Consider the following 13610-nt stretch of genomic DNA (forward strand, 5'->3'; position numbering starts at 1 on the left):
CCACAAATTCAGTGTTCCAAATTAATTTGAGCTTAATTTTTAAATCCACATTCAATTGCTCGATTTAAGGAAGTAGAACTAAAATAGAAATATTTTCATATAAAACAACAAATACCTTTTTTTCAGTTCATAAGATGAAACACCAAAAATTCAGTGTTCTATATTAATTTGAGCTTATCCTTTAAATCCAAATTCAATTGCTCAATTTAAGGAAGTAGAATTAAAATGGAATTATATTCAAATAAAACAACAAATACATTTTTTTTCAGCTCATAAGATGAAACACCAAAAATTCAGTGTTCTATATTAATTTGAGCTTATCCTTTAAATCCAAATTCAATTGCTCAATTTAAGGAAGTAGAATTAAAATGGAATTATATTCAAATAAAACAACAAATACATTTTTTTCAGTTCATAAGATGAAACACCAAAAATTCAGTGTTCTATATTAATTTGAGCTTAACTTTTAAATCCAAATTCAATTGCTCAATTTAAGGAAGTAGAATTTAAATGGAATGAAATGTGAAAAAAATTAAATAGCAAACAAATGAAACAATTTAATTGTTCATTAACACATGTTATAATACACACAACATATTTCAAAATCATTAGATGATATAAATCATGCCTGAAATATATTGAAAATTAATATTTTCATTTATTTAATTTTATTTTATGGATCTGCGTGTAAGAATCCCAGAGCAATTCCAGCGTTACATTTGCAGTGAAAATGTGAATTGTAACTTCTCAGATTGAAATTAAAACGTGCTTTTCCCTCCATGTTACGGTTAACTCTTTAGAATAACCACTTGAATTCCCCACGAAAATCTTCAAAATAGAACGAAATATCAACATCTTCAAAGTCAAAGTTATCAATAACACTTAGTTAACATCAGTTAATGCATTAACGAGAAGTCCATTAAATAATATACAACTTTTTTTTACAAGTTTTTAAGAATATATTTGTAAATGCTGCAATCAACTCAGATTAATAAATGCTTTAGAAGTGTGTATGATGTGCTAGTTCTTGCTAACTAATGCAGTTAACAAACTAACAAATGGAAACTTACTGTAAAGTTATACGGTGGACATTTTACAGTACTGTACACAGCAATATTTTCATATTTTAATTGTAGAAGTATGCATAATGAGTTTTGCAAAATGTACATCTATTAGAAGTAGACTTGCACTATTGCTGGATTACAGATGTATATATTGTCACTTAACCTGAGGTCTCGCCTTGCTCTTTCACTGCATGAAGAGCATTAGACGGAGAGAAACGTGCGAGCGATGGAAACACGAGAGGAGGTTTAAGGGCGGCTAATAGATTTCAACAAAAGAGAGACTGTAAGAAGGAAGATTAGACCGAACACGACCTGAAAGATGGAGCCTGAAGAAAGCTTTTCATGTTCATTTGAGTAAAGTGATCTCCAGAGGCAGAGCGCTCTCTCTCTCTCGCTGTGACGAACACTGACACACTGAATCTAATCAGAGGAAGCGGCTCGACTAACAGGACACACTCCTGCGGAGGATCTTTACTATAGATATCATCAGACTTCAGATGACCAAACTCTATGGCAAGCCATTTTAACTTTTATTCATTTCCAGGATATGAATACTTGATATCAACAATTCAATTTTCACTAGTTAAAATTATAATTATTGATATCAGGAATAATATTTCTACTAGTAACAATGCTAATTCTTGACATCAACATTTACATTTTCACTAGTTAAAATGATAATTCTTGATATCAACAATTGAATTGCAACTAGTAAAAACTATAATTCTTGATATCTGTAATTGTATTTTCACTAGTGAAATGTCACCATAGGCTGCCATTCAAAATCAATTCTTGATATCAAGAATTTATTTCTTACTAGTTGAAATTCTAATTTCACATATCAGAAATACAATTCTTACTAGTAAAAACCTTTATTTTTGATATCAAGAATTCAATCGTCACTAGTTGAAATGTCTATTCTTGATATCAACAATTGAATTGCTACTAGTAACAATGTACATTTTTGATATCAATAATTCAATTTTCACTAGTGACAATGCTAATTTCTGATATCATGAATGTGATTGTTACTAGTAAGAAAGACATTTTAAATATCTGAAATAATATTGATATCAGAAATACATTTTCAGATATCAAAAATGAAAAATTTTACTAGTAGCAATTCAGTTGTTGATATCAAGAATAGACATTTAGACTAGTAAGAAATCAATTCTTGATATCAACAATTGATTTTGAATGGCAGCCTATGGTGACACTTCACTAGTGAAAATACAATTGTTGATATCAAGAATTCATATCCTGGAAATGAATAAAAGTTAAAACGGCTTGCCATATTACTATAGATATCATCAGACTTCAGATGACCAAACTCTATGGCAAGCCCTTTTTAACTTTTATTCATTTCCAGGAGATGAATTGTGGATATCAACAATTGTATTTTCACTAGTGAAGTGTCACCATAGGCTGCCATTCAAAATCAATTGTTGATATCAAGAATTGATTTCTCACAAGTAGAAATATAATTTTTGATATCAATAATTACATTGTTACTAGTAAAAATGCGAATTCCTGATCTCAATAATTAAATTGTCACTAGTCTAAATGTCTATTCTTGATATTAACAATTGAATTGCTACTAATAAAAATGTTCATTTTTGAGATCAATATTATTTCAGATATCTAAAATGGCTTTCTTACTAGTAACAATCACATTCATGATATCAGAAATTAACATTGCCACTAGTGAAAATTGAATTCTTGATATCAAAAATGAACATTGTTACTAGTAGCAATTCAATTGTTGATATCAAGAATAGACATTTCAACTAGTGACAATTGAATTCTTGATAGCAAAAATAAAGGTTTTTACTAGTACGAATTGTATTTCTGAAATGTGAAATAGTAAGAAATAAATTCCTGATAACAACAATTGATTTTGAATGGCAGGCTATGGTGACACTTCACTAGTGAAAATACAATTACAGACATCAAGAATTATAGTTTTTACTAGTTGCAATTCAATTGTTGATATCAAGAATTATCATTTTAACTAGTGAAAATGTAAATGTTGATATCAATAATTAGCATTGTTACTAGTAGAAATATTATTCCTGATATCAATAATTATCATTTTTAACTAGTGAAAATTGAACTCTTGATATCAAGGATTCATATCCTGGAAATGAATAAAAGTTCAAACGGCTTGCCATACAAACTCTGCATCAACACGCACCAATGCCACATTTTTATAAATGTCATAATCATACACGTATTCATTACTTCAATGAGCTCATTGTTTCTGCCTTAAATTATTACATTGTTTAAATTAATACATTTTTCGCTAACTGTGATTTTGTATATGTACATTTCTGAAATACATAACTCAGACAGTTTCCTCTGATAACACATTGTAATGTGGATTCATGAATTTTCTGTAAAGCTGCTTTGAAATGATGCGTGTTGTGAAAAGCGCTATACAAATAAATGTGAATTGAATTATAGACTTAAAAATGCCTGATTTAATCCATTCCAATGGCTTATACAGTCATTTGGGATGAATAGATAAGGATTGTTAAAGTCCACGTTAACCGGAAATTGCAACCGACCTCAGTATATTCTGAGTGAAATGGAATATTGAATGATAAATTGATAAATAAAATAAAAATGATAAATATTGTGAAAAGCGCTATACAAATAAATGTGAATTGAATTGGAGAATTGAGATTACCAAGAAGCAAAGCAGTGGAAATGCTCTCAGTGAAAAGTGTTTGTGTGTGTGTGTGTGTGTGTGTGTGTGTGTGTGTGTGTGTGTGTGTGTGTGTGTGTGTGTGTGTGTGTGTGTGTGTGTGTGTGTGTGTGTGTGTGTGTGTGACGTACCCAGACACAGAGGAGTGGGGTAGTTCCAGCGTCTGACGGGTCCCGGCATGCATGTTATATACGCACTTCCCTGCAAACGGTGGAAATGAAGAAAGATATTGACTTTTCCAAGAAGCTCTCACCAATTCCACAGAAAGATGAATCACTCGTAGGAAACGAATCATTCAACGTGCCACAAAAATATGAAAGCCTTGGCGCTGTGAATGAATCTCGGGCACTTTTAGAAATAAACTTCCTTTTATGAACAAACACTTTTAACAAAGTATAAATGCAATCGCAGAAGAAAGTGTGTTTTGTTTCCTGAAATAACTAATGAAAACTTTCAGCACATTTTAAACGAGCTGAAGCGATGCAACTACAAAATGACAAAAGCATATAACGAAATGACTACAAATTTCATTTAAGTGAAAACTAAAAACATCTTATATTAAACATGCTGATGCGATGCTTTCATTCTAAACACATTTTGCATAATTTTACAAAATTACAGTGAGAGAAATGATAATTTCATAGCTAATGTTTCATAAATATATTAAAACCATTTCTGTTAACTGAACTAAATAAAATATAAATATTAGGCTTATTTGAAAAACTTGAACTAAACGAAAATGAGCATTAAAACTGGAAGACATTTTTTAAGTTGAAGCACTAAAATTATTCACTGGAAATAAATAAAAACTAAAATCAAAATAACGTAAAACTACACAACACGGCAATATTAAAAATAAAATAAAAAACAATAAAATGACTAAAAGCACAATGAAATTACATTTTTTTTGTTAAAATGTACATGAAAAGAATATAAGAATACAAAAATAAAAGCTAATACAAAATATTAATAAAACTATCAAATAAAAACTAAAATAACACTGATTCTAAATACACACAAATATTTTCACTCTTTTGGCTTTTTTAAATTTTTTATACAAAATTATGATTACAAAAAATGAAAAGGGGGGGAAATTGTTGGTCGTGGTGACAATGATTGAGAGAACTAAAAAGAGAGTCACATAAAAAGAAAAAATAACTTATTTCACTCTTTTAGATTATCAACTTTAAAAATCTCAGTTAATATCTTATGATGCACTTTCATATTCTAAGACCAAAAGTCTGGAGTAAAAACAATAGAATCTCCACTTAAAAAGCCTTTGAAAAGTAGAGAACGGAAAATAAAATCCATTTTACTTAAAACTCAACCCCTGGGACAAATAAGTGCTCATAATTGAACAAAACAAAGTCCTTTTTGATTGACTGCCACTCTTCTGAAAGATTTTCTGAAATGAACGCACAGCAGCAATAAGCCAAAACGAGCATTAAAAAGCTTTTCAGAAAGAGTGCAAATGTCTCTGAAATGAATCACGAATCCCCCGTCACCTTCAGTGTGTATCCCTGCTCGCAGTGGAAGGAGACGACGTCCCCCACGAGGTATCGCTCGCCCACCTTCACTCCGCTGCTGGGGGTCTGTGGCTCCGGGCAGGAGTCCAGACCTATTGCTTAGGACACAGGACACTCGCATGTTCACCAACACAAGCGCTTACACTGCGAGATGCAGACGAGCCCGTGACAGAAGCCAGTCATGATGTTACGGTGCTCGTATAAATCAAGCAATTCAATAACTCACGGTCGTTTCTGGCAGGGGTTCCCGAACCTTTTTGCCAGCCGAACCCCTCTGACATACAAAGCACCTCCTGAGAAGTAACGGTCTTTGCACACTGAGTGTGAAATTTTCGTATGCGTTTTTTCGTATTCGTCATTCGGCGGCTGTGAATTGTCAAAATAGCACTCTAAATGCTTGCTACGGATGCGAAAAAACGCAGAAAATCAAACCCGATCCGAATTTCTTTATGACGGATGAGAGTTTCTGAGGCGGTGTGTAAGCGTTATTGACACAACGTGAGGGAGTATGTATTTTTTAATGTGCGAAAATTTCCAACGCTATCTCACGACCAATTTGTACGAATTCTTGAGTAAAAGGTGGCTAAATCGTACGAATTTGTGAGTAAAAGGTGACTAAATTGAGTAAAAGGTGGCTAAATCGTACGAATTCGTGAGTAAAAGGTGGCTAAATTGTACGATTTCGCGAGTAAAAGGTGGCTAAATCGTACGAATTCGTGGCTAAATCGTACGAATTCGTGAGTAAAAGGTGGCTAAATTGTACGAATTCGTGAGTAAAAGGTGGCTAAACTGAGTAAAAGGTGGCTAAATCGTACGAATTCTTGAGCAAAAGGTGGCTAAATCGTACAAATTATTGAGTAAAAGGTGGCTAAATCGTACAAATTCATGAGTAAAAGGTGGCTAAATTTAGTAAAAGGTGGCTAAATTGTACGAATTCGTGAGTAAAAGGTGGCTAAATCGTACGAATTCGTGAGGAAAAGGTGGCTAAATTGAGTAAAAGGTGGCTAAATTGTACGAATTCGTGAGGAAAAGGTGGCTAAATTGAGTAAAAGGTGGCTAAATCGTACAAATTCTTGAGTAAAAGGTGGCTAAATCGTACAAATTCATGAGTAAAAGGTGGCTAGATTTAGTAAAAGGTGGCTAAATTGTACGAATTCGTGAGGAAAAGGTGGCTAAATTGAGTAAAAGGTGGCTAAATTGTACGAATTCGTGAGTAAAAGGTGGCTAAATTGTACGAATTCGTGAGTAAAAGGTGGCTAAATTGAGTAAAAGGTGGCTAAATCGTACGAATTCTTGAGTAAAAGGTGGCTAAATCGTACGAATTCTTGAGTAAAAGGTGGCTAAATTGTACGAATTCGTGAGGAAAAGGTGGCTAAATTGTACGAATTCGTGAGGAAAAGGTGACTAAATTGAGTAAAAGGTGGCTAAATTGTCCGAATTCGTGAGTAAAAGGTGGCTAAATTGAGTAAAAGGTGGCTAAATCGTTCGAATTCTTGAGTAAAAGGTGGCTAAATTGTACGAATTGGTGAGTAAAAGGTGGCTAAATTGTATGAATTCGTGAGTAAAAGGTGGCTAAATCGTACGAATTCGTGAGTAAAAGGTGGCTAAATTGAGTAAAGGGTGGCTAAATTGTACTAATTCGTGAGTAAAAGGTGGCTAAATTGTACGAATTCTTGAGTAAAAGGTGGCTTAATTGTACGAATTGGTGAGTAAAAGGTGGCTAAATTGTACGAATTCTTGAGTATTCTTGCTGGTGGCTAAATTGACTAAAAGGTGGCTAAATCGTACGAATTCGTGAGTAAATGGTGGCTAAATTGTACGAATTCGCGAGTAAAAGGTGGCTAAATCGTACGAATTCGTGGCTAAATCGTACGAATTGGTGAGTAAAAGGTGGCTAAATCGTACGAATTGGTGAGTAAAAGGTGGCTAAATCGTACGAATTCGTGAGTAAAAGGTGGCAAAATTGTACGAATTCTTGAGTAAAAGGTGGCTAAATTGTACGAATTCGTGAGTAAAAGGTGGCTAAATCGTACGAATTCGTGAGTAAAAGGTGGCTAAATTGAGTAAAGGGTGGCTAAATTGTACGAATTCGTGAGTAAAAGGTGGCTAAATTGTACGAATTCTTGAGTAAAAGGTGGCTAAATTGTACGAATTGGTGAGTAAAAGGTGGCTAAATTGTACGAATTCTTGAGTATTCTTGCTGGTGGCTAAATTGACTAAAAGGTGGCTAAATCGTACGAATTCGTGAGTAAAAGGTGGCTAAATTGTACGAATTCGCGAGTAAAAGGTGGCTAAATCGTACGAATTCGTGGCTAAATCGTACGAATTCGTGAGTAAAAGGTGGCTAAATCGTACGAATTTGTGAGTAAAAGGTGGCTAAATCGTACGAATTTGTGAGTAAAAGGTGGCTAAATTGTACGAATTCTTGAGTAAAAGGTGGCTAAATTGTACGAATTCGTGAGTAAAAGGTGGCTAAATCGTACGAATTTGTGAGTAAAAGGTGACTAAAGTGAGTAAAGGGTGGATAAATTGTACGAATTCGTGAGTAAAAGGTGGCTAAATTGTACGAATTCTTGAGTAAAAGGTGGCTAAATTGTACGAATTGGTGAGTAAAAGGTGGCTAAATTGTACGAATTCTTGAGTATTCTTGCTGGTGGCTAAATTGACTAAAAGGTGGCTAAATCGTACGAATTCGTGAGTAAAAGGTGGCTAAATTGTACGAATTCGCGAGTAAAAGGTGGCTAAATTGTACGAATTCGTGAGTAAAAGGTGGCTAAATCGTAAGAATTCGTAACAAGACTTTAATGAAACTATAAAGATAATTATAATGATAAGTATAACGATAAGTATAAAGTATAAAACAAGACTATAAAGACTATAAACTATATTACGTCGTACAGCTGACTATAACGATAGGTGTAATGATAAGTATAACAAGACTATAAAGATAACGATAATATATAAATATAACTATAATGTTAACTATATTAGCAACCAAAACAGCTGATTATAACAATAACAATAAGTATAACAAGACTATAAAGGTAACGTTAACAGTAAATATAGCTATTATGATAACTATATATTAGCATCCAAAACAGCTGACTATAACGATAAGTATAACGATGATGATAATATATAAATATAACTAAAATGATAACAATATTAGTATCCAAACTACCTGACTATAATAAGTATAACGATAAGTATAACAAGAGTATAAATAATGTTAACTATAAAAATAGCTATAACGATAACTATATTAATGTCCAAACCAGCTGACTATAATAACTACAAGTATAACAAGATTATAAAGATAACGATAATATATAAATATAGCTGTAACGATAACTATTTAAGCATCCAAAATAAAAGTTTGTTTACATAATACTGTATGTGTGTGTACTGTGTATAATTAAATACACACACATGTGCATGTATATATTTAAGAAATATTTGCATGTATATATTGTACATAATTTATATTATATATAAAAATATATATTTTATATATAAATAAAATACATGCATATTGTGTGTATTTATATATATAAAATAATTATACACAGTACACACACATATATTATGTAAACAAGCTATTTTGGATGTGATTAATCGTTGTCCAGCTGTGATAAGAAGCTTCGGTGAGCTCAGGGTCCCTGGAGGTGAACATCATACCTGTGTACTCCAGGTGGAAGCCGGCTCCGGAAACGCTCATGTCGGTCTGGAAGGTGAGGTACAGGTTGTTGGACGTGGTGTTCAGCAGGGGAGGGATCGTCGTCCCTGAAGGGATTTGCATTAGAAAAAATGTGGTTTGCATGACAGGCATAACAGCACATTATTCCCTACAGCTCCCGGTGGGATTGTGACATTCCTTCACCAGGTTTCTACGGATGTCATTCAAGCATGTCAGCAGGTTTATGGAGTCGCTAGATCTACTGATGAAGTGCTGTCGCTGTAAACGGGACATATCATGAAAATCTGACTTTCCCCGTGTGTAAGTGCTATAATCGGGTGCATCGACCAACACAGACACAGTGAAACCCAGTAACTTTGTTTTGAGTCTTTCTCTGCAAGCATGTTATAAAATAAGCCGATCAGATTTCTGCCGTATGAAGAGGATGTTATTATAATATTCCCGGCCCTTAATCTGCACGTTCACACACACCAGCGACATTGGGTTCGGCGAGCGCCAACAGAGACCAGTTCTAACGCACTGGAGAAGATCCAGCAAAGCCTGAAACTGTTCTGTGGTCGAGCACAGACGACACTGAACACTATTGACCAGAACATGTCAGCGCTGTCTTATAAACACCTCAGGAACTGTGGACACTTGTGGAAGAGTTCAACATGATGAGGAGATGATCAGTGTAACTCCACAACAACTACAGAAATGTCTCCGCTAACATTCAGAAACGTGTAAAAGTGAAGCTCTCCCTGAGTCTCTCCGTAAGGCTGCACTCGCTGCTGTTACTCCTGATTCTGGATCAGTGAGATCGGCCTGTGTTGTTATTGCCGGAGTCTCTGAAGCTCCGCCCTCTTCTGAACGGAGGCGGAGCTAAAGCTCATTTGCATTTAAAGGGACACACACAAAAACGGCGTGTTTTTGCTCACACCCAAAAAGAGGCAAATTTGACACGCTATAATAAATGATCTGTGGGGATTTTGAGCTGAAATTTCACAGACACATTCTGGGGACGCCATAGATTTATATTACATCTTGTGAAAAGGGCCATAATGTCACCTTTAAAGTTGGGTCACATCCACCTAATAATCCTGAAAGTACATCTGGCCACACAACAAGACAGATCAGACCTATAGCGGTTCTGTGAACCGGCGCTGACCTCCATCAGGCAGAGCGATGCTCTCGAGCCGATCTGGATTCTCCATGATGGGATATTTGTCGAGTGAACGCTGACGTTCGGTGCTAAAGAGGTTGTGACGAATAGATGCAGGCATTACACTTGCAGCCTTAACCTCATGGGGAATTCAGACAGATTTAAACGCTTATTACGCCATTTTACCTTCTTTATGCACGAGGCATCTCCATCCCAAACTTCCTTTAATCTTTCATTTGTCCTCCGAGCAGATTAAACGTCAAACTGTCAACAATACTTAACGTTTTGTCTGAGAGGGATGGCGCCCTGCTAAGGTCAGCGCATATTTATTTTGCTTTGTGCGGCTGATGCATTGATACAGAGATACGGTGGAAAATAATGAATATAGTCGTTCACTTCTGAGGGCTCTGCCGATCCGAGTCGTCGGCGCTGCACTGATATCATTCTGTCTTCTAAGAGCCGGGGAAGTCAATAAAAAGTCTATAGCGTAAGGAAAAAAGACTGATTAAATATGGCAGAGAGCCAAACTAAATCAAGTAAACAAGCCCTTTCTGAGCCAAAAGATGTGAAAAAACACAAACAAACTCATAAATGAATAAATAAATCAGATTGCAAAACATGTAATCACGATAATAAAATAATAAAATAAAAATAATGCCAGACTAAACAAGGCAGAAAGAAAGGGCAACAACAAACAAAATCAAGTAAACAAGCCCTTTCTGAGCCAAAAGATGTGGGGGAAAAAACACAAACAAACAAATAAATTCATAAATAAACCAGATTGTAAACCAAGAAATCATGAAAAAGTTAAAAAATAAAATAAATTAAAAATAATGCTAGACTAAACATGGCAGACAAGGTAGAAACAAACAAAAATCAAGAAAACAAGCCCTTTCTGAGTCCACAAATGTGAGAAAAAAACCACAAACAAATAAATGAATGAATAAATAAATCAGATTGCAAAAAATGCAATCACGAAAAAGTTAAAATAAAAAAAATATATATAAAATAAAATAATTCATTAATTAATCAGATTGCAAAACTACCAATCATGAAAAAAAAAAAAAAAAAAAAGAATAATTTTTTTTAAATAAAGCCAGACTAAACATGGCAAAAAGGGCACGGCAAACAAAACCAGGTAAACAAGCCTTTTCTGAGCCAAATAAATAATCTAAATCAACAAATATTGCACAAAAAAGAAACAATTATGAAAAAGTTGGTAAATAAAATGTTAATAAAATAAAATAAATTAATAATAAAAAAATAAATAAAATAGAATAAAGGTCCTCTGACATCGAGTAGTCAGCGCTACACTGATATCATTCTGTCTTCTACTTTTCCCAAGAGCCTCACCAGGGAAACCCTTCACTCCCGCTGCTTATAAAGCTGTTGATCCATGATATCCCATGACAGCTCAAATATTGATGTGCGTTGGATGACAAAACAAATCTCCAGATGAAAGCCAGGCGGCATGAGGTTACAAAAAACAGTCTTATTTGGCAGATGCGAGACTTTGAGTTTCTTCAGACCCACTAGAGAGTGTTAAAGACACGGAGGACGACTGTGCAACAGTTGTATTTGCAGACTATATTAAAGTCAACATGACGTGTTATCTGGTTTCAATCTTACCCGAATAACTCCCGAGTCTCGGAGCATTGCTGTCGACGCCGTCGTAAAAGTCCAGCGAGTCCCAGTTGTGTTCGGTGGAAAACGTCACGACTGTAATCTGCAGGAAGAACATACATCACTTCAAAAATCCACCAATAAATTACAATGCAATGTTTAATTTCAACTATTTTGGTGCATCTCATTTACTACATAAATATTAGTATACATTTAAGTCAGTTCTGGTCTGATAAGGCCATGTAAGACGGTGCAAAATGCAAATAGTCATATATTCATGCAAGTAAAAGGCTAATAAATCTATAAAGGGAAGAGAGATGTTGACGTCAAAGGCTGAATGGTCAATGATATGACTAATGCTAAAGCGACATGTTCGGCTGATGAATCACATTTCTTGTTGTTTTTCTATTTACAGTTTTCAGTTTATGGTAATCATTTTGCATATTGTTCAGCCGAAGCAGAATAATGATAAACAATGTTTGTTCAGCACATGTAAAACACAGAGAACCGCCGCTGTAGGAAGAAATCAGCCTTTCAAAACACATATTGGTTGAGCATTATTATATTTTTGCATCACTATGAATGAAGTATCACCTCCTTAAACTTCAAAAGTCACAAAGAACAGCAAAAATGGAATATTCACAAGTTCAATAATCAAGCAAAGCAAATAATAATGTGATTCCCTCGATAATATTTGCATCCCCAGGCAAGCGTTGAGTAATCAAACACACTTCGACTAATCAGAATTTGACATGTTTTTCTGAAGATTATTCAGAAACGATGGTTTTGTCTCACTTGGATCCCGGTTCCCTCCGGCACAAAGATCTTCCAGACGCAGTTGAGGTGGTTGTCGTACGGATCGGGATAAGCGGGAGACAGGACGGTCCCGCGGCGAGCGGTCAGGACTCCTCCACACGGCACTGGAAGACAGGATTGAGGAACAGAAGACTGAGTAAACGTGGCGGAGAGGACGACGACAACAACAACAACATCGAGTAAACAAGAGCTTTCGGAGCTGGAATATAGATGAGAACATGAGATAAATAAAGTAATAAAATAAAATGCCAAAAAGTTCCTTAAAAGGCCACATCAAGTCAATCAAAATAAATAATAGATAAATAATAATAACAAAAATATTCATAATATACGGTAAAAACTAATTAAATTAAATATATATATATATAAAATACTATTAATATTAATAAATGCAAAAAAAACCCCAAATATATATATAATAAAAATATTAGTCATAATAATAAAAAATAATAGAATAAATAATATTACTTATCATAATATAATGCAAATAATACTGTAATATAAATAATAAATTAAATAAATAATAGTAATATACTAAAATAAAAATAAATAAAAACAAATTAAATATATAAAATATAAAATAAAATACTTAGAGCACCTTAAAAGACCAGATGTTTTATGTTGAGCTGAAAAGGAGATTGTTTCTGAACATTACAGACTATATTTTCCCTTCTCAAACGAGCTTCTTTCAAAAGCACTTTTTCCCTGTGTAATGATGTTCTCCAACCAGCCAACAATCAACTGGGTCGGCCCATCTTACCCCAGCTCCAGGGGGACGTCATTACCAGGTGCAGATCTGAAGTGCCACAACACATTAATGCTAATGTCGCCGCATCTGCTTTAATCTAGCATGGACCGACCATGGACTAGCTATATATATATATATATCAAAAATGTCTCCTCTTCATGCATTACATCCTGGGAGTTCGAATGACTTCTTCCACATCCAGTGTACTGTATCATGTGGCTTCAGCACATCTTTCATAGGCTTCATCGTGCTCTGCTTAAAACACATTATGCATTCATCATTTTCAAT

At 34.4% G+C, this 13610-nt stretch overlaps 1 protein-coding gene across 4 annotated transcripts in view; it reads right to left on the reverse strand.

The window, feature by feature from the left end:
• The window catches only part of csmd3a (CUB and Sushi multiple domains 3a), a 423029-nt gene that overhangs the window by 170030 nt on the left and 239389 nt on the right, over positions 1–13610 (reverse strand). For 3 of the 4 annotated variants that reach the window (XM_056269911.1, XM_056269910.1, XM_056269908.1), the window contains 5 exons: positions 12554–12678; positions 11765–11861; positions 8976–9080; positions 5277–5395; positions 3903–3972 (listed from right to left, as the gene is read on the reverse strand). In XM_056269911.1, coding sequence (XP_056125886.1) covers positions 3903–3972; positions 5277–5395; positions 8976–9080; positions 11765–11861; positions 12554–12678 — 516 coding nt within the window. The remainder of the gene's footprint in view (positions 1–3902; positions 3973–5276; positions 5396–8975; positions 9081–11764; positions 11862–12553; positions 12679–13610) is intronic. The other variant, XM_056269909.1, reaches the window with a different exon arrangement.

Source organism: Rhinichthys klamathensis, unplaced genomic scaffold (assembly GCF_029890125.1).
Source record: "Rhinichthys klamathensis goyatoka isolate OS25496 unplaced genomic scaffold, OSU_Roscu_1.1 h1tg000293l_1, whole genome shotgun sequence".
In the NCBI taxonomy this organism is placed as follows: Eukaryota; Metazoa; Chordata; class Actinopteri; order Cypriniformes; family Leuciscidae; genus Rhinichthys; species Rhinichthys klamathensis.